Source organism: Ambystoma mexicanum, chromosome 2q, assembly GCF_040938575.1.
Source record: "Ambystoma mexicanum isolate Mex_15411 chromosome 2q, UKY_AmexF1_1, whole genome shotgun sequence".
NCBI classification, from domain to species: Eukaryota; Metazoa; Chordata; class Amphibia; order Caudata; family Ambystomatidae; genus Ambystoma; species Ambystoma mexicanum.
Genome location: NC_090924.1, coordinates 1,277,448,991 through 1,277,468,954, shown reverse-complemented (window position 1 = coordinate 1,277,468,954; position 19,964 = coordinate 1,277,448,991). Strand labels below are relative to the sequence as shown.

The window sequence follows — 19,964 nt, the reverse complement described above, 5'->3', positions numbered from 1 at the left end:
ATCAAGCAGACAGGGCAAAGTGTAGTCCACCTTGTTAAGTTTAACGGCAAGGTATTTACTTGGCGCAGACACAGATTAAGGGGCTTTGAAATACGAATGGGCCCATGGCCATTTCACAGGGGTGCCGGCCTGTCCACAACTCTTAATTAGAAATAAACGAAGAATGTGATTTACACTAAAAAAAAAAAAAAAAATACAAAAAAAAAAAAAAGAACTTCCCCTCCTAAACCCCCCCCCCCCCACCCTCCTCCCGCCATGTGTAAGACCTTAAGCATAGCCAGGCCTCCAGATAAGGTGGGTTCCAGGCCTTTTTAAGCATGAACATCTTGCAAATAAAACAGCTTTATTATTTTCCTGGGTACATTTACACACAGGTTTAGAGCAGAGGGCAGTGCAAAGTTCAGGTTACTTGATAGAAACTAGGAGGCTTCTTTCCATTTTTATATACATGGATGTAATTGCAAGCCACCTCTGAAACAGAATGTAAAAAGAAACTGCACACTGTGATAAAATGAATGGTTTCTTTCCAGTCAGCTTTAGAAGCACTGTGCATAATTTCCTAGAATTTTAGGATTGTATAATTAGATGGAAAACTAAGTTGCAATTGAGAAAAAATATGTTTTAACAAATTATGTTTTTTTGCAGTGAAAGCAAACCAGTATTGCACAATTGTATTTTGCAGAGCTCTGGTACTGTGTACATAATCATGCGGAGGCAGACCATTTTTACACTGATAATTTAATTTACACTCTAATTATAAGTGTGTAAAATGATGACTATGCACAGTCTAGATTACATCCATTCAACCTTGCAGTCAATGGGGTACATTACTATAAATGGTCAGTGGCAGCAGAGTCTTTGTTCAGGGGTGAGTGATTGTCATTGCCCCAATCACAGGTGTTCTAGCCTCTCAAATCTTCAGGACTACAATTAAAACATCCAAAACCTGACTCTCCAGGAAGTACAAGCGCTGTTCAAAAACAAACAAATGAAAATTACATTTGTAATTGAAATAGAAACTCAGAAAAACATGTCCCTGTGATAATCCAGATAGGTATTTAACTTCATGTAGTGCTTCATAAATGGTTGGTCCAACATCGAGGCACTGTGATTATTACACCTCAGTCGATACTAAGTTAACCGACCTCTGATCGATGTTAGCCAATAAGATAGCTCAGCCGGTTGAGCACTCATTGCTGTAATCTGTGTGTGATCTGTAGGTTGCAGGCTCGAATCCCGGCAAGTCAAACTCAGCCTTTCATCCTTTCGAGGTCGATGAAGGGAGTACTGACTTTGGTTTGGTTATAATTGTGATAAATATGTTCTATATACAGTGCTTGGCCAAAAGCGCTATATAAATAACCATTTGACCATTAGATTAGATGTAGTATTTAGCATGGAGTCATTGCCTCTCTGCACTGTTGTATCATAACATTGGCATACCATTAGGTAGTAATAGCTTCAGAAAATGAGGACTCGTTAAACATCAAATGACAATTCTGCTATCCAACCTTAAAACACACAATTTATGTTTGCTTTACTATGTAATTGGGTAGGTTTTTGTGATGTCATCATTTAAATATATACAGAAGAGATCAAATGGCCAGACCTTAGAGAAATAATGAAAGGTGTATTCTGTCACAATGCAGAAAGCTGCCGTACGGTAATGATTTACATACAGTTTGTTCATGCGTCGGCTGGATGTTATATACATTTTACTCTCTTGCAAAGGAGAAAAGTCATTTTTACTCTCTTAAAATCACATTTACTCTCAAAGTTTAAAACAAGGAGTAAAATACGCCCACCTCAAAATCTTATCTGGAGAACTGAGCGTACCTTTTGATTGAACTGGGATGTTCTCATGGGAATAGTTAGGGGCCATTTTGGGGGAAATCGGTTGTCCCTTTTATGTCCTCTATTTAGGAAATTTGACCTCTTTTATGGCTGGGGCACCTGTACTGGTCCCACTGCGACTGCAACCTTTTTGAGTATATGGTCCAATGGAAGCCAATGAAGGGGTAAAGTGCAGGGGAAAAGGGGAGGGGGCAGTGCAGTACATAGAATGACAGTAAAATAAATAAAGACAATAAATAAAAAGTGCAGACATCAGGTGTCAAGTGCTAGTAGGGACTGTAGGGCTATAGAAACAGTCCCCGAGTGCAGGGTTGCCAGGGGGGCAGTGCAGGTGTGCAACTGGGGGGGCCTGAGCCCGAGATCAGAGATCACTTGCAAGGGTATACTCACATATGCGTGTTCACCTGAACTCCTCATCACAGAGTCCCAACAACGGCCTACACTCTCTCAGAGCTGCGTCCACTCTGACCTCCTTTTTCACCTCAACAGAGAAGCTCCTCAGGAACGACTTCTCCCCTTGGATTTGTGGGATCAACTAACCCCGAGACGAACTCCACTTGGCACCCTCCCCGGCTTGCTGTGCCTCTATGTTGCTGTAGAAATACAATACTCTGGGTCGAGGGACCATAATAGAGTGTAACGTTTGCCACGGAATGAAACTGGCTAAAAGGTCCAGGAGCTTCCTAAGGACACTCCAGAAGCAGGAAAAACCAGATCCAAAGTCCCCTCACCAGAGTGCAGGACCGAGGGAGCACAGAAAGTCCAACCGGTGTCCAGCAAAGTGCTGAATCTGCAAAGGGCCGAAAAATGAAAAGAGCCTGTAGCTGCCGACGACCTTCCGAGTACTACTGAAGGAGCCCTCCAGACATACTACCTCTCTTGTCCCCACAACGGAGGCTCAGGAACCAGGGTCTGCTTGGCTGTAGCAAGTCGGAATTCAGCTGAACCACCTTTTCTTCTAACCAGAGGTACTGTGTGGGCTTGGAGGGTACTTGCCTTCTTACTTTCAGTCGTGCTGTCTCACTTGAGACTTGCACCTACTTACTTTCCGAGTTGATTTCAACTCCCTTTTCACAGGCTTAACAGCCTGTGGCCCTACATGTGATTTTTCTGAACTCTCTAACTTTGTGCAAGACTTTTATCCAAGAAGTGCATCAGATCCATAGATTGTATCCAAATGATTTTGGCTGTCCTGGCTCCCTACAGGCACTCTATTAATCCATTGACTTTGATATTGCTCTGTGACTTGTTAAGCCTTTCCCAGCAGTAACAGTGTTTATCTAGACTTCATTGGAGGATTTAGTTGTCCTCACATATTCTGAGAATCGGTTCTAACCTTTTTGCTTCCCTTAACCTTTCCGAAACTCTGAATCTGCAAAATGTGCTAGTAAAATATATAAATGTCAATATTATCCTTGTGATTGAAGTCACCTAAGGGTGCAGGAGAAGTGTATGACGCATATCCAAAGACTATTTACTGACTTGATTGATTCTGAAAAGTAATTTCAAAGTTAATTCGTATTGTTATAACCTTTTACCTTTAAAGTATGCTTATTTAAAACTGAGGTTAAATAAATAACTATTTATAACTGAAACCTTGAGTGTAAGTGTTACTTGGCTCCTTGTATTTAAGGATTTCAATTGTACAGCTTTGCAGCTCACATTTACCCCTCGTGAGATAGGCCTGGCTGCTCACAGTCACACTACTAACTTGTGTAAAACAGACCTATAACAAATAGTGGGTTACCGAATACCAAGCAGGTACGTCTTGTGTAGTCTCACACATTGTGACTGCACCAATTCTTACCCAACAGCCAGGACTCATGGCGCCATCTCCAGCCCTGTTTACAATAGGTGCAGGAGTCCCATGAGCTATCTTAGCGCAGTTGCAGTCTGTGAGTTGCAGGTTAACAACGACCTCTGCAGCAGGTGAATTAACTCATTGCGCTCCACCACAGCTATTGTAGTGTGATTGAAACCTGTAACCCAGGTTGCATACAGACAAGACAGGTGCAGGTAGACATTATTCAACTCAGTTATTTGACAGCATTGTTTAATATCTCCGGCAACTGCACTCCCCCTGACCCTGTAGGAGTTTCCCATATTGTCCAGAAATCTGAAAGACTGTCAGTTAACTAAAATATTGAGCGATTGGCTACAAAATGGAAGCTGGAAAATCAAGGTTTTTTTTGTATGCCAAATCAGAAAATAGGTTCATTAGCCACATTCATCTGATTGGGCAAGCTAACGTGTCGCCAGTGTTTGCAAGCAGTCCTAGACTTCTTGGCCAATGCTGGCCACTTTATACTCATTCCAGCAGTGTGGACATCTGTCTCCAATGATGCCTGCTTCAGATGCGCACCAGGGGCAATGCTATGCTAAATGCCTCCTTTTGTATGGGCCCGTAAAACCAGCATCGCAAACAGTCCCACAAGCCTGTTCATTTTGATTACTTCTTAGCAAGGGCTGAAAAATGGTACAGGAATTTTGTCGCTTCCCTCGCCTTTTACCGTTCCCAGTATTGATACTTACCCACAAGCCCACACAAAATTGTCATCAAAGCACATGTCTCATATTGGGATATTTTGTTTTCCAGGGAATATTGCACCACACTGGGTTTAAAAGGTGAGCACCTTTTATATTTTGCCAGCGTAGTTACTGGAAAGAAGCAGCATGAAAGAAATTGCACAATTTTTCATCTATTATTGGGGTGGAGCTGGTAGTTCAACTCTGCTCAAAGGAGATGTTGAGCAGAGTTGAACCACCAGCTCCGCCCCCTACGAGCTCTGCCTCCAAACTCTGCCCACACCCAGGCCCTTGTGGGACCCCCTCTTCACATTTTTTCTATTTCCACCACGGATAATAAGGCACGCACACAAATATATAGCATTTATATATTTGGGTGCGTACCTTTCTATGGTTTGTGTACTTTTCAAGCCTCGTTTTTTAAATATAGAAATATGTAACCTATTTCTAGGTTTATAAAAGATGGCTTGAAAACTACACAATTCAATTCATCTTTTATAAAGCTTTGACGACGGACAAAGCCTGAGGCGTCTTTGTACGTCGGCAGCGCTTTATAAAAGATGGATTGAATTGTGTACTTTTCAGGCCATCTTTTATAAACCTCGACATGTGTCACGAAGTCTACAAGTTCGCAGAGGGTTAAAGACACCTCATTGAAATGGGGAGGGGACAGTAATTTCCTCTGACAGAGGTGCCAGACAGCGACGCTGTGGCTGGCTGGCATTTCTGTCAGCGTGCCTGACTTAATGGCGGATGCATCTCCCATCGCAGCTTCGACCTTGGCGGGATGTGTCCCGCTGTGGTGGGACCGGGGGTCCCCGGCTCCCCCCCACTTCTTGAAGACCCCGGCACACTTAAACCACTGCCTGTATAGACTTAGGTTTTTCTGTGAACTTTCAAGTTTCTCGTGGCCTTGTTAGGCGGCTATACTGTCCTGTTATTCTCTTAGGATTCTTGGACATGTTTTTTATTTCCCATTTGAAGCAAAGCAAAACTACAAATCGCAGAATACCAGGACTGAGTGTCCTTCTCATGAATGGCCATAAGAAACTTGATAGCTTTGACATTATAGAGCACATAAACTGTTTTTTTTTATAAATGGCCAAGACATAATGTGAAGTGTCTAAGCATCTGTTTCCATGAATCCACAGCGTGATTAGAAGTTCAAGGGCAACTATTCTCCATCCCTTGTGAGCTTAACTTTAAATCCCTCCTTCTCCATTCCCCACCTTGAAGCCCCCCTACCCTCTCTACTCCCTCCGTTTCTCCCCTCTTTTAATTCCTCTCTCCCATTACATTCTTTCTCCCTTCCTTCTACACTTATTCTATCCTTCTCCTGCCCCCCTCAACACTCCTATTCCCACTCCTTTCCCCCCCCTCTCTGTTAATTGCTCTTTGCACTGTTTTGTAGAATGATTCAAGTTGTAATCTGGCTCACAATGTTAATTGTTATTATTTCTCTGTATTTGTTGTTCCATTGTACAGCGCCTCAATAAATGAATAAATAAATCAACCAACTTTATAAACTGCGACAGTTGGTGTTGGGAAAGCAGGACATTTGGCTCTCTAATCTTATGAATATTAGGTGTATCTCTAATCTTATGAATATTAGGTGTATCTATCAAGAGGAGAGCAGCTTCCCTGTGTTCAGGGGCCACTTTACATCTAGTGTGGTGTGTTGCCCTTTTAAGCGTTGTCCCTTTAAGAAAGAGCGTCATGACTTGTTCATGACGCTCCTTAATAAAAGGGGCTCTGCTGGCACTTGAGTGTTAGTGCAGCAGAGCCCCAGGAAGTGGCAACTGGTGTCTGTGTCCTTTGTTGTGTGATCCGATTGCCGTGTGATCACGGCCTACAGTAGCAGCCCTGGCTTGGGTGCCCTAAAGCCGAGCCTGCGGTCTGCTGGGTGCCCCCAGCCATTGTCTTCATATCCGGTGTTCCGGATATTGCAGGGTGCCCCCTGTTTCGCGGTTGCTGCAAGCCCGCAGCACACCTGTCCAGCATGGTGATCCCGGCACTTGGTGGTGCCCGCCCTGGTGACCGGTGGTGGCCACCACATCTAGCTTCTAATCCTTATTTGCCGAGAACCCACAAGGTGCAAGCCTGGATACATAACTCCCATCTCCCTCTGGCTCCCTTCCCATATCTCAACTTGCGAGCCCTAGGAAATAGGCCATCAAAACGCCAGTATCACCTTTAATGGGTGGAGTCCAGTACCTATGGTCTCCAGCCAAGCTGTTTGGATGTTATTACAGTATTGGAATCTCGAACCCATATACTCTAATTGTATGCTTTCTGGTTCATGGGTTGTAGATATTGTCAGTTTACCTGCAGGTGTTTTGTTCCGCTGCTCCCCACGCCGCAGTATCTAGACTCGATCTCCGAATGCTGACTATGTACTATTGTATAGAATTGTGAGTCTGCGTTCTGGGCCCTAGAGGCGTTCCACTGGCTCACTCATTAGCTATATGGATTGAATTTAACAGATTGTACGAGCACGGGATGAGAGCTAGCAACCCCATGTGATGCACATATGCACTCTCGAGACGAGTACATACTTGCCAACCCTACTGATTTAGGAAGTAGGCTACTGCTTTTTAAGCAGTCCTACCGCCTACTGATTTGGGTGACCGATCCTACTGCTTTTTACAGTGGCAGGTAATGTATGTGACTCTAAGACAGGCTGCTTGAACCCGGCCCAGGACAAAGCATGCAACACATTAGTTAGTCTGTCTGTGCGGTGGGCAGGTAAGTGATTACTTTGAGACAGGACTTAGGTGAACCACCACAGAAGGCAAGTGGCAGAGCGTACCACCATTCCACAGCATATGCCCATCAGACTGAGGAGGGTATCAGTCGTCATGTTGCTCAGTTATTCATCTTGCACTGCAGGAATAAATATGTATTGCCCATGCTGCTGCTACAGAGCAGTGCCAAACGTTGCCTACTAGCTCTGTGTTATTACCTTCTGTGAAGTTAGGTAATTGAGTTCAGTGTTAACTTATCATTCAGAACTATACATTTGAACATCTTTCCATGTTGTGCTGTTTGATGGGTTGTGTATTTTAGAATTCCCCAGTGGTGCCAACAATGTATGTTCTGTATTTTCCTGTGATGTAATTGTTATGCAAAGTATTATTTTTGAAACTTGAAAAATTCTACATCTTTTTGGTCTCACAATGTTGGGAAGTAAGTGAGTGGAGTCTGATATTATGGACTGTATATTTTTGAGTTGGTTTCTAAAAACTCTACACCAGGATTAACTGCACTCAAGGCGTTGTGCAAATGTCATGGTATAGCACTGTACCTGTAAGGGTTTGAGTCCACCACCTCGGCACTCATGGTCTCTATTCTGGCTCTCTGGTTCATGGGGCCCCCGCTGGATATCACGGTTTGAGCCTCCTGCTGTTGGATTCTCACCCTGCTCAGCTCATCCTCCAGTTCGCGGATCTTGGACTGCAGCTTCTCTACCAGGCTGGCAGATGCCATGATGCCGTTAGTTCTTCTTCCTCCTCCGGAGGTGCATACCTGTTAATGGCGGTGCTGGTATCACTGTTGCCTCAGCGACACGTCTGCGCTCTGAGGGAGGAGGACCGACTCCTGTACAGTGTGTTCTGTTCTCCACCCCAGCTGATGAAATGACGTCTTTCTTCTAAGACCATGATCAGCCTGCAACCCTTCAATATTTTCTCTATGCCTATCCTTTGCGGTGTCTGTAGTCCTTTTACTATTCACATTCTCTGCGTTAATCCTATGGGCAGGTTTAGTCTTTCTTCTATGCCTATGCCCTGTGCGACGCCCGACTGCGTCTAAAAGTGAAGGGTAGCATTGTGGACTGTTTACTTCTAGAAGTTAGATGTTAACAAACTTTACAGAATCACTTCAAATAAATGCCAGGAGCCATTTTTAATGGCGCAGTTTATTCAACCATAACTGAAGAAACCAGAATATATTTTTGGTTACGGAGAATTTGATCCAGCACTGCAGCTTCGCTTCCGGTGTTATGTAGTATTTGGTATCCCATAGCTTTACGGTACCCCCTGGTCTTGGCTGTTCTCGCAGCCCAACGCTGCAACCCGAGCTGCGATCCTTCATTTACCATCTGTCAGTGGAGGGTAGGATGCGAAATTAGCATTTTTTTTTACAAAATATTTGACAGCTGTGTGCAAGTTTGACTTTTTTTCCCCCAATGAAATGAGGACGATTTTTAAAGTTCTGCAATAAGCAGCTTGCTTTCAAAATTTATTGTACAACTTTCAAAATCGTCCTTATTTTATTGGAAAACATTTTCAAACTTGCACAGCTGTCAAATATATTGTAAAAAAATGATAATTTCACGTCCTTTCCCTGCCCACTAACAACTGGTAAATGAAGGATCGCAGGTGTGAGCATATTTTACAATAAAATAAGGAGGATTGTGCGCAGGTATGAACATTTTCTGTCAGTGGGCAGGGAGATGCAAAATTGTCAGAAAGCATTTTTTGTGGTAAAATAAGGGAGATTCTGAAACCTGAACAAACCTACCTAATATTCCCTTTACATCCCGTTTCCCCCTCCCATCATGCCCCGGTGTTACTTGCTTGGAAAGAATGAGAGCAGGGCAGTTTCTAGTCCGTTTGGTGCCCAGGGCGAAACACAAAAAATGACCCCCCCCCAACTACACTCCATGGTTAAGTAACTCCTACACAATGAAAATTAATCATTGCTATACAAATGAAACAGATGTCTGATTACAGGAACCATCATGAAGGATTTTGGTGCAACACTACAACAAAATGGTGTTTTAGAGAGCCTCACGTATCGTTAGGTGGGTCATAGAGGTAGAGGCAGCACCTGCTGCCCTTTACTCACCCACGAGTAATCGCCCCCAACAGTGACATTTCGCCTCACAGGGCGATGGTCGCTCAGTCCTGGTTTAGCTGTACTTTATGGAACGCCGTACAGAATAAACTATGGGCAAGATGTTCTATCAGCAAGGGAGGACTTGTAGGGGTGTGACTAGAGAAAACAGGGCAAACACATTTTATGTTAAAGCCCAGCCGGCCTCAGGCTTTTATGTGATCTTGGCCAAATCAAGTCAAATGGGTCATATTTTCATTGGCTGTCAAAAGTGGGATCACCGAAAAGTGGTTTAGTGAAGTATGGAGTGCACTAAAAATGCCTCATTCACACATGGTTAAATAGACAACTGTGTTGTTCCAAACATAACAGTAATATTATTTATATAGTAAATAGAGGGTCATTTTTTTTGTTAGCCTGCCCATGAGTCCATCACTTCTGAATCATGGATGTCTCCTAACAGAAATATGAACTACGCGCCATACTAAAACGTTTGGTATACGACAGGACTCAGGGCTTGACTGGATAAGGAGCATACAGCACAAATGTTATTGCACTTTGTACCACCTACTGTCTAGCAGTTCTGGACGGATTGCTCCAATTGATTGCAGGACCAAGATTAATTTGCGCATTATGGTATGGAAGACTACTGTCAGCGTTGTCATCCTCTGCTTCAGGCTATGTGAAATGATATGTTTTCACCATGGATATTTAATAGGGTGTAGGGTGGGCAAATGAATACAGTGGGAGGGATTTCCAGCGTTAAAACACAAAACGTTCTCTTTGGATGCCTTTGCTGCACCCATATATTCCAGGCCCAAGTGTTTATTTTACAAAAATAAATCTTAGCAGACTTTGGTTAAGGATTGTCCCTTTGGTGTTTGGCAGTTGACAATACTTGTTTGAGATTGTAAATGGATGATGAACAATAAGGGTTGCTATGCTCCTCGCCTGAGGAGGATGGGATTGGCTGGTCTAAGCCGGAACTGCTACATCATGTGATGTCTGATGAATGCTGCAAACAGATGACAAACTTCCCCAGAAAAGACAAGGAAATTGTTTTAGTGAGGCGGGAACTTATGGACCGTGATGGCCTGGTGGGAGAATGAGGTCGAGTGTCTGGAGAAGCATCAGCTAAGATGATTTGAGCGTGGGTTGGTTGGGCGTGCAGAGCTAGTATCCAATACTGTCTGTTTTCTTGCAAGATAATGGAATAATAAAACCTTGAATGTACATCTTCCGATAATATATGACTGATTTTCTGTCACGTACAGAGAGCAATTACATTTGTTGTGGCTAATTCAAAGCCCTACAGCCACCACTTTTTCTTTATAATTTTACTTCTTACGTGGGGGAGGGAATGCCCAAATGTGAATCCCTTGCTCACTGCAGATCATTGATGAGGCCCAAAAAGGTCTAAAATGTATATCTACTGGTTGCTTGCCTTGCTGCACAACAGAGGCATGGCCTAGCAGTCCGCCCCACACTGCTAATAATGGCTGAAGGACTAAGCTTAATTTTCATAAAGCCAAGCCCTTTCTGAAATTGCGCAGATGGATTTAAAAATGATGGTATGGAAGGCTGCCCGGAGCAATGCCAGTGGTTATGATTGCATAAAAGTCTTCTGAAATAATACAAGCCAGTTTGTACAAAGCTGAGACTGGAGTTGCTTAGCTATGCCCCGGTCAGTGGTCATTTAGTGGTCAAGTTGGTGCCCCATAGCCTCCTTGTAGCCATGGCCAGTGACTTAGAGGCCTAAGCCCTGCGCCCTCCCAGAGTGGTCACTGGAAATTGCCTAAAGCTAAAGTGATAACAAATATTGCAGTTGTATTTTAGCAATTTTATTTGGTATCCCCACAAAAGAGAAGGCAATTCTCCAAGAAGGATACTATGCCGCAGACACATACTCTATTCACCTCCCCAATACGAGGCCGGTTCATGTGGCTTTTTGGTAAATACTTACCCTCAAAATCAAGGAGATATCAAATAAGGCAGCACTGAATCTGCTTTTATAGTTGGTATCCCTACAAAACTGATGGAAAGATTTCTAGAAGGAGAATATAGTACAGGGAGATGCTCTTCTCCCCCTTCCAAACAGGCCAGTTCAAGCAGTGTAGTGTTAAATGGTAACTTTCAAAATCATGGGGATGCTAAATACTACAGCACTAAATTGGCTATTATAGTTGCCTCCTCCCCCACTGCAAGAAACATAGTAAGAGTACTGCATGACAAGTGTAGTTAGGCACATCCTGTATTCACCAACATAATGCAAGGACAGTTAATGTGCTGTTTTGTTAAGCGTTAGCCCACAAAGTCAATAGGATACAAAATATTACGGCACCATATAAGCTATTATATTTACAATTTACACAAAAAAAAATGGCAGGACTGAACTTGGAAAACATTCTCCATTCCCCTATCCAATACAACTGTGTTTTATGAAACATTTTGCTAAAAGTAAATCTTCAACATCAAGGGGATATCAAATATTACAGAAATTTAGATACACTTCCAGTGAAATTTCACCATAAAATATATAAAATTCATATCATCACCTTTCATAAAATGTTCCCACATCATAGATACATTATTGCAGTCATATTGATTGTCATACGAGTTCAATAAACTTTCCCTTATCATTATTAGACTCGTGCACTCCACTATCAAGTGTACAAGAGTTTCCAATTTATATTCTCCACTTAGGCGGCACATTCCATCTTGTCTTTTAATACCAAGCTTTGCACCTTTAATAACCAATGCATTAAAAATGTTAAATTTCAGTAACACATACTGTTGGAATATCCGAGGACAAGGGTATGCCATAACATATCGTGGTTTGAACTTGCGTTCCATTCTATATTGAAGCTAACTACCGCCATTACTTAATGTTGCTGGCAGCACCTTATTTTGTTCTTCACTATGGTCACTCATTTTGATCTCTCAGCCATCTTTTCAAAGCATCCTTTGTCCTCGACTTTTAAAGTTGGCACCCCAACAACCAAATGAAAGAACTCCATGAGGGACAATATAGTAAAGGCAAATCATCTGCTCACCTCTCCACGACAAGGCCTGTTCAAGCATATTTTGTTAAATGCCAGCCCTCAAATCAATGGGATGCCAAATATTACAGCACATAATAAGATTTTCAAGTTTTCATTCCCCCCAAAAAAAGGATGGAAGGATTTCTAGAATGATAATGTGGTATAGACAAATACTCTATGAACTTATACAATTCACAGGCAAGTAAAGTGGCATTGTGTTAAAAGTTAACCCTAGAAAACACAGGGATACCGAATACTACAGCACTGAATCAACTGCTGCATTTATCCACATAAAAAAGGATGATGGTAGGGCTCCAAGAAGCACAATATAGTGCAGGCAAATACTCTGATAACCTACCAAATACAAGGCATGCAAATGCAGTGCCTTGTTAAAGGAGGACCAAATATTGCATCAGGATAATGGGTATTATAGTTGGTATTCCAACAAAAATGGATGTGAGGACTCCAAGAAGGACAATATAATGCAGACACATACAGTACTCCCCTCCCCAATCCAGTGTCAATTCAAGTGATATTATATTACACAATTGTCCTCAAAATATTAGAACGCTATATCAGCTGTCCATGATTATTAACAAATACCTAGCAGTGTCTAAACGTTGCCTGCAGCAGTACTTTTATCATTGGGTGACTAAGCTGTGCGTAAGGCTCCAACTATACCTGACCGTCTGCCACCAATGTGACAAATCAACTGCCGGGCCACCAGTAGGACAGGGGTCAATATCGGTTTCTAAACCATCAATGAACCCCACACCTCTAGTACACCAGAAGGGATACAAAAAGATTGGAATAACAGGCAAATTATAAACCTCCTTGTCCAATTTTGGTAACGTGGACGGAACGCCAGGCTTTTCCCCAACAGGTTGTGGATCATTGGTTAGTTGCAACAAGGCAAAAATACAATTATTACTGTGAGGAAGGCATGGTATCAAGCAGTAGACAGACGCAGACACAATGGATAGAAGTTTGAAAACCTTCATTCATGAATTTGGCTGGGATAGTGGAATTCCTAACTTGCCCGAACTCTCAAATGGGAGTAATCTCGACCATTAAACAATAATAAATACATCCAAGTCAGTCTGGTCAAAATAAAAAGGCCTATTCTAAGAAAACCTAACCTTGCCCTCCTTCTCAAGATCACAAATGTGTTAAGGGAATACAAAAAGCAAACTAGTGTATCAAAAATAAATGTAAAAATGGCTTCAGCACCAACTCCTTCCCCAGGTTCAACCCCACATGGTCTAGATTCCTGACATATTATTTATTGAACACTTTCCTTCGGCCTACATTGTTCCACACCATTTGTATTTAGAAGTAAGGACTGGCAATAAGTTCATTAGTATAGGCCCTTTTATTTTGCAGGGCCAGTCTTTGCATCAGGCAGTTCAGGTGACTACCTGCACTGCTAGCCTCTACGGGGCGCCAGCAGTACAACGCCAATGACACCATCATGATCATCATCAATGCATGATGCATAATTTAATTATTGATGTTGGATAATAAAGTAAAGTGCTGCTACCTTAAATCATCAGACTTACCAGTAATTGCTCAGTCTGAGCAGCATTTCTGTCACTGCAGTGGCGTGGTCAAAGCCAGGCTAGCTTCTCCTGGGGCTTATGCAAGCAAGCCTCGGATGCCCGGCCTTATCAGCAAAATTTTTTTGCTTATCAGTCCTCAGGCCTGACCCAACCTCAGGTGACTCCTCCTCAGCACTTGTGCGCAGACACTAAGAGTTAGGGTGATTGATTGGGCTAGCTAGATACAGACAGCACTTGCGAAGTTGTGCTTGAGTTGCTAATGCCGTAAGGTAAGGTTAGGGATGGGTTAGGTTACCAACCTCAGAAGCAACCCATATGTAGAAGACTATTGAAATTACTGCCTGAGTCGCCATCCGTGTTGCCTCTGAAAGACAAGCCACTCACATATCTGGTAGGAGAAATCTGACCACTGGTAGGCTCCTATATTGCTTTTGGTTAGGTCTCCCTTTTTCCCTCCCCGCCGCTCCCTCTCCCTCCCCCCAACTTCCCTCAACGCTGCTCCCTCTCCCTCCCCCCAACTGCCCACCTCGAGTGAATCAAGTAGAGCATAGGCATGGAAATATCCCTGATCACCTTCAATGACACTGGACTGGTGATACAGTCAGACATAGGCCAGCATGTGGTTGATTCTCAGCGACTGCAATAACGGTAGGATGGCAGTGAGTCCATTTTGTAGTGCAGGCCTGACAGAGTGGCCAACACTTAGACATTATGTGAAATCAGTTTATCTAGGGTCCGATTCCGAGATGAAGAGGGGAGCATTAGCTAAACCCTTCATTAGCTACAGCTGGATAATCCACTGCCTGCCCCTGACGCCTGTTCAGTGACGGAGCTTGCAAAGGTACTAAACAGGTCTTTTTGCCGAGTCTGAGGGCTTGCTGGCGAGACGTGTAGGACTGTAATTCATGACAGCCACTTCTCACCCTTATCGAGGCATACCCAAACAGAGAACTTATATCTCGAAAGGCCACTCGCGAGTTTCCTTTCATCTCTCACAATCTTAAGAAAACACATGAAACCCCATGACCACCCTCCCCGCCCATATCTTAGTTGTACATTTAGACTGCAGCAATCCCCCCTCTTCCGTTCATCATGTTTGGTAAGAAGAACAGAGCCATTGATGGACAGAACAGGACACAGACACGGTGGGCAGTTAAAAAAAGGCCTGGTTATTACTAATGTAAAACGTTTTATTGTTAGCAGCTCAGCTGCATCATGCCTTCATACGCAAACATTTTTAGAACATTGAAATCGTGATGGGGTGTAAGTACTTGCATGTCAGGAGAGTGATTGGAGGGTAGGGGCAGGTGAGCATTCATTCTCACAGCTGTGCTTAAGTGTGTAGTTCTAGATGTGAAGGGGAGAATTAACTGCTTGTAACATTCAAGCGGCACTAGAATAGTCGGTATTACCTAAATTGACCTTTTACAATTGACCTTTTGTCCTAATTGACCTAATTATAGTGGTCCTAATTGACCTTCTGCACAATTAACCTTAATATTATTTTAGTTATTTTATATATGTATTTGGTTGGTTTTGGATTATAAATAATTTAAGGGGATTGGGTGGGTTTTTTTTTTATTTTTTTTTGGATTGGGTGGGGGGTTGCGGGTGGTTTCCCCCGGCATATATGTCCTAAATGACCTTTTAAATTAGGTAAATTTTCCAGAAATCAATTGTGAAAAGGTCAATTAGTATACATCCGAATATTCTCTTTAGAATGTGCAAAGAAGTTAGATGCTCCAATGCGCCAATGTTTACCCCTCCCACACAGTCTCTGAAGTTATCACCTCTCTCAATATTTGAAGGGTTACCTCCCGCCACCCTGAAAATGTAGCCTAGGCGCACCCCTCATGTGAGGAAGAGTTGTGCATGCGCAGCACATCTCTACCTCAGCTCCCCGAGTCTGGGTGGGCAGGAGCTGGGTACCCAAAGCCTCCTTTCCTGAGTTTGGATAGCCAGGCAGGGCTCTCTGCCCCTTCTCTTAATGAATTCATGAGTGTGTGCATTACATGCTACAACACATTAAATAGCTAAATGAATGGAGCAGAGAAAGAGAGAACTGTACATAGCAAGAGGAAGCACAGGACACCCAGACGGTAACAGCACAACACATATTCCTTTGATACACAGAATGCCACATTTACACATCACGAAGTGGGGCAATAGCACTGCGGCATCGGATATAGGGCAAGATGAGTAGGCCAAACCAAAATGGAAACATTTAGGAAGCTGTGGGGGGAATTTATGTTACATCACTGCCACTTGTATCACAGACATCTTTCATTGGTATTGATATCTAGCAACTTGTGTGGGCCTGGTCGATGAGAAACCATGCCCATTTGCATTGTTGTTTAAATGTTAAAAAACAAAGAGAGCAGGAACTTGCTTAGTGGTTTGGGGTTCTCTGTGTAAGCCCTTCCCTATTTACATGCCCCATTGAATGAGAGCTGGTCATTTAATGGCTTAGCATTAAACAGAGATGAGCAGCTGAATTCCATTATCCTGCACGGTCTTTTCTTTGTATACACATAGTTTTGTACCATTAAAACTTGCAGCTCCAAAAAAACTCTCGACTCCTTTTAAAACCGCGTACCTGTAAGATAACATTAGTTTGAAGGGAAACAGTAAGCTCGAGTGAGGGCAGTGACACAGTGGGGATGGATGCCACAGAAGGATGTTTTAAGAGTACTGCCACTAGCAACATTTCCAAAAACACTCAGAACCCCAGCTTTTATAATAAATGTTTGGAGCACATGGCACAACCAGTGTGGTAACACAACCATACACCTTTTGCTTAATGTAAAAGTGTACATGCTTTATAATGTTTTTTGTCTACGTTTCATTTCGTCACTACAAAGCTGCATTAACACACATTTGTCAGATAGTGCTCAGATGAAGTGTGCTCAAGTGTCTGAAATACAAACTGGGCTCAAATTTCAGACTCACCTCCTAACTGACTTATGTGATACTGGGCCGATTCATTCATCTCATTGTGCTGTGTCTGCCAAAATGTGGATGTCACGCATGGGTTGTGTGTTGTGGAAGGCAGGACAGCAGCAGGTATGCATTTACGCCGGGGGTAGGTGCACAGCAGAGGTGGGTCTTGTTTTGTTAGGAAGAAGAATTCCAGACATTCATCTTCTGCTGTGGAGAGTGGGCAGGTATGACACCACCAGGTATAGGATAAAGTGCTTTATAATGCACCCTCTTAGTCCATATGTAAACATTTTTCTTGAGAGATTCCCCAAACGCGCGTTACAGTGCTTGAGGCTCGCTTGATACGGTCCCCTGATCGGTGCAATCCGGAGCCATTTTGAATTTTTTTTTCCAGGGCCACTTTTGGTTCCCAGCCAGCCCGGCCTATATTAAACTGCAAGTAGCCCCCTTCTGAGACTGCCAGAGGCCTTTTTCTTAGCCTGTACGATGACCCCTCTGAGCCACAAATAAAAGTGGAGTTATTTCGATTTCAGATAGTTTGTAGGACATGGGATGGAATTAAATGTGGCTTTTAAACGTTGTTTGGTTTTAGGAAAGCAAGCTGTCACTACTAAAGTATGGTTGAAGTACACAGGGATCGTTGTAGGTATTGTGAGGTGGTGTGTGGCAAAGGTCATCCAGGGTTCCTGATTTTGGATTTCTATTGATATCACAGAAAATTATCTTACAGCGAGTGACCTCATTCTTTGATACTTGAGGCAACAGAGCATGTCAGTTACAAAGATGCTTTTTTAACACATAATACAGGTAATAATCTAAGACTGCCACCTAGTTTCTAATGTATGCATTTTGTATTGCATTTCCATCTAGTTCTTTATTGAATGCCCTGTTTACAAAATTTGTAACACGCAATTCTTGTCATTTTTGGTATTGGGGTCAGGGGGGGCGCCTGTGAGGCTTCTCGCCTGGGGTGCAATCTTGTCTAAGACTGGCCAGGCCACGGCACAGCCTCTAAGTGGCCCAGTAATTGTTCCGGCTGTTAACGAGGTAGCTGCTAGAAAGCTCCTGTTGAAGGAGAGGAGACTACACATCTCGCACTTAGCATGAGTGAACAGGATGTCTTAAATCTTTCTCCTGGGTTATGTCATTTTGGTGTAGTACAGCCGGGCTTATTTGAAATATGAATGTTAATCAGAAATCAACTGGTGGTTTGTCGTTAAACTAAATGAATTCACTTTGCAATACAATATATTGGGCCGGCGGTAACCGAGCTGGAAAAACCGGCAGGTTACCACCGGACTCGTATTACCATTCCGACTCTGTGATTCCCGGAATCAGACCTGGCGGGAGTGACACCTCCCGCCTGCAGGACTCTTAATCAGCCGGTCCGGAAAGAACAGTGGTGGCGGTTTTACCACCACCGTTCTTTCCAGACTGGCAGGGTCGTAATGAGGCCCATTGTCTATATACTTGTAAGCAGTCCGTTTTAGCAGTGTGCTACCGGGGGATGTTTGGCTTTCTGTACAAATCATGGCTACACCTCGAAAAAGCAGAGGCCTACCGCTGGTGAGAGCAGTCTCTCTGAAAACAATTGTGCACATTGCAAGTTTTCTTTGAAAACGTACATGGCACATACATTCCGTTTTCAAAAGTGTTGGGGCTTTCTAGTTACAACAACCCAGTGGAAAAAGAAAGGCAAATGGGAGCCTTTGAAGCATTTAATAAACTGCAACCTTTGAGCCTTATGAAGCATTTCATAAACTGTAACCTTTCATTAAAATATGAGACTGCCACTGCGCGTATTTACAAGCTTGTATCACCTGTGGAAGGTGTTAATAGAAAGCTTTCTCTGAGAATCAAAGGTGCTTTTATCTATTACCACAATGGAGTGCGGACCGGTGGTCAACTGCTTCAAGCGCGAGCCTGAGGAGGTGTTCCATGAACTGTAACTTTGGAGCCTTATGAAGCATTTAATAAACTAGACTGTCACCTTTCCTTAAAATACGAGGCTAATGTGAGCCTTATGAAACCTTTCATGAACTGTAACTTTTCATCAAAATACAAAGCTGCCACTGTAGCGGGTTTTGAAGCTTGTATTACTATAACAAGCCATTGTGAGCCTCAGGAAACGTTTTATTAACTGTAACTTGTCATTACAATATGGGGCTGTAGGGGGTGCCTGCGAGCTCGTGTCCGAGATGGGTGCTAAACTCTTGGATCTCAAGGAGGGTGTGGAAGGACGGAGCAGATTTGGCACAGGCCACCAAGTCTTGATTACTCAGAAACGGATGTTCTACTGGGGTGGACCAGGAAGATTCCCCTGATTCAATTCTTGATGTGGATATTGACACAGAAACCTGAAATCATGCAATGTACACTTGACGCCCAATCATTACCCTTGAATGGCTGGTGAGCCTGCTAAGCCTGTGGACAGTGACCTGTTCCACTACTCTTCGCTGACCCACCTCATTCTGCTCCTATGCTGTGGCCGGAGGGAGGTGGGATTTGGTGGCAGGCGCCGATATTGGTGCGGGAACCACAGGACTGCAGGGAGGCCCGGTTGGCCCCAGAGGCTACACATGCAGGAACACTTTCGCCACATTGGCAACCCCTCAGAGTACACCAAAGGTCCCGGTTATCCCCTGAGGCGAGGCCAGTGAGTCTGGTGGGTCAGCTGGAAGGGACATACTCTTCTTCATCGGCACCCCCCCATCAGTGAGGAGTGCAGACCACAGAAGGCCTTTTCCCCAGGAGACCCTGTGCATGGCGCCACATATTGCTGTGGCAACCACGGGGCCGTGCCTGGTGGCACAAATCTCCCCTACAACTGGCTGGCGAGTTGGGGCTGGCTATGATCGATCCTCAGTAGTACTGCCCCACTCCACTCATTTTGTTGAAGTCGAGATCCATCAGGAGGTTCCTCTGGGGTCACATGGTCATGCAGGTGAGATTCAGTAGGGAAGGAAGGTGGATGGTATCTAACAGTTACGCTCCATATGGTTTTAAACTCACGGGTGAATATCTGTTTGGTTTACTTTGAGGATCCTGTGGTGAGTCAAATAGAGGACAGGCTTAATTCAGGCATTTTAATGACTTTTATTTAAATTAAAAGGAACATAAAATAATTCCTCGCTATCTCTAAAATAGGTGTTATCCCAACCTAACAGAAACTAACTTGTCTGTCGTTGTGTCTCCAAAAATAATCACT

General features: G+C 43.5%; 1 protein-coding gene across 2 annotated transcripts in view; it reads right to left on the bottom strand.

The window, feature by feature from the left end:
* UBA5 (ubiquitin like modifier activating enzyme 5) overlaps window positions 1–8,016 on the bottom strand; it is a 131,483-nt gene extending 123,467 nt beyond the window's left edge. Inside the window, exon 1 of one of the 2 annotated variants that reach the window (XM_069648693.1) lies at window positions 7,685–8,016. In XM_069648693.1, coding sequence (XP_069504794.1) covers window positions 7,685–7,866 — 182 coding nt within the window. In that variant the 5' untranslated portion in view covers window positions 7,867–8,016. The remainder of the gene's footprint in view (window positions 1–7,684) is intronic. The other variant, XM_069648694.1, reaches the window with a different exon arrangement.
* Between the last annotated feature and the right edge of the window lie 11,948 nt (window positions 8,017–19,964).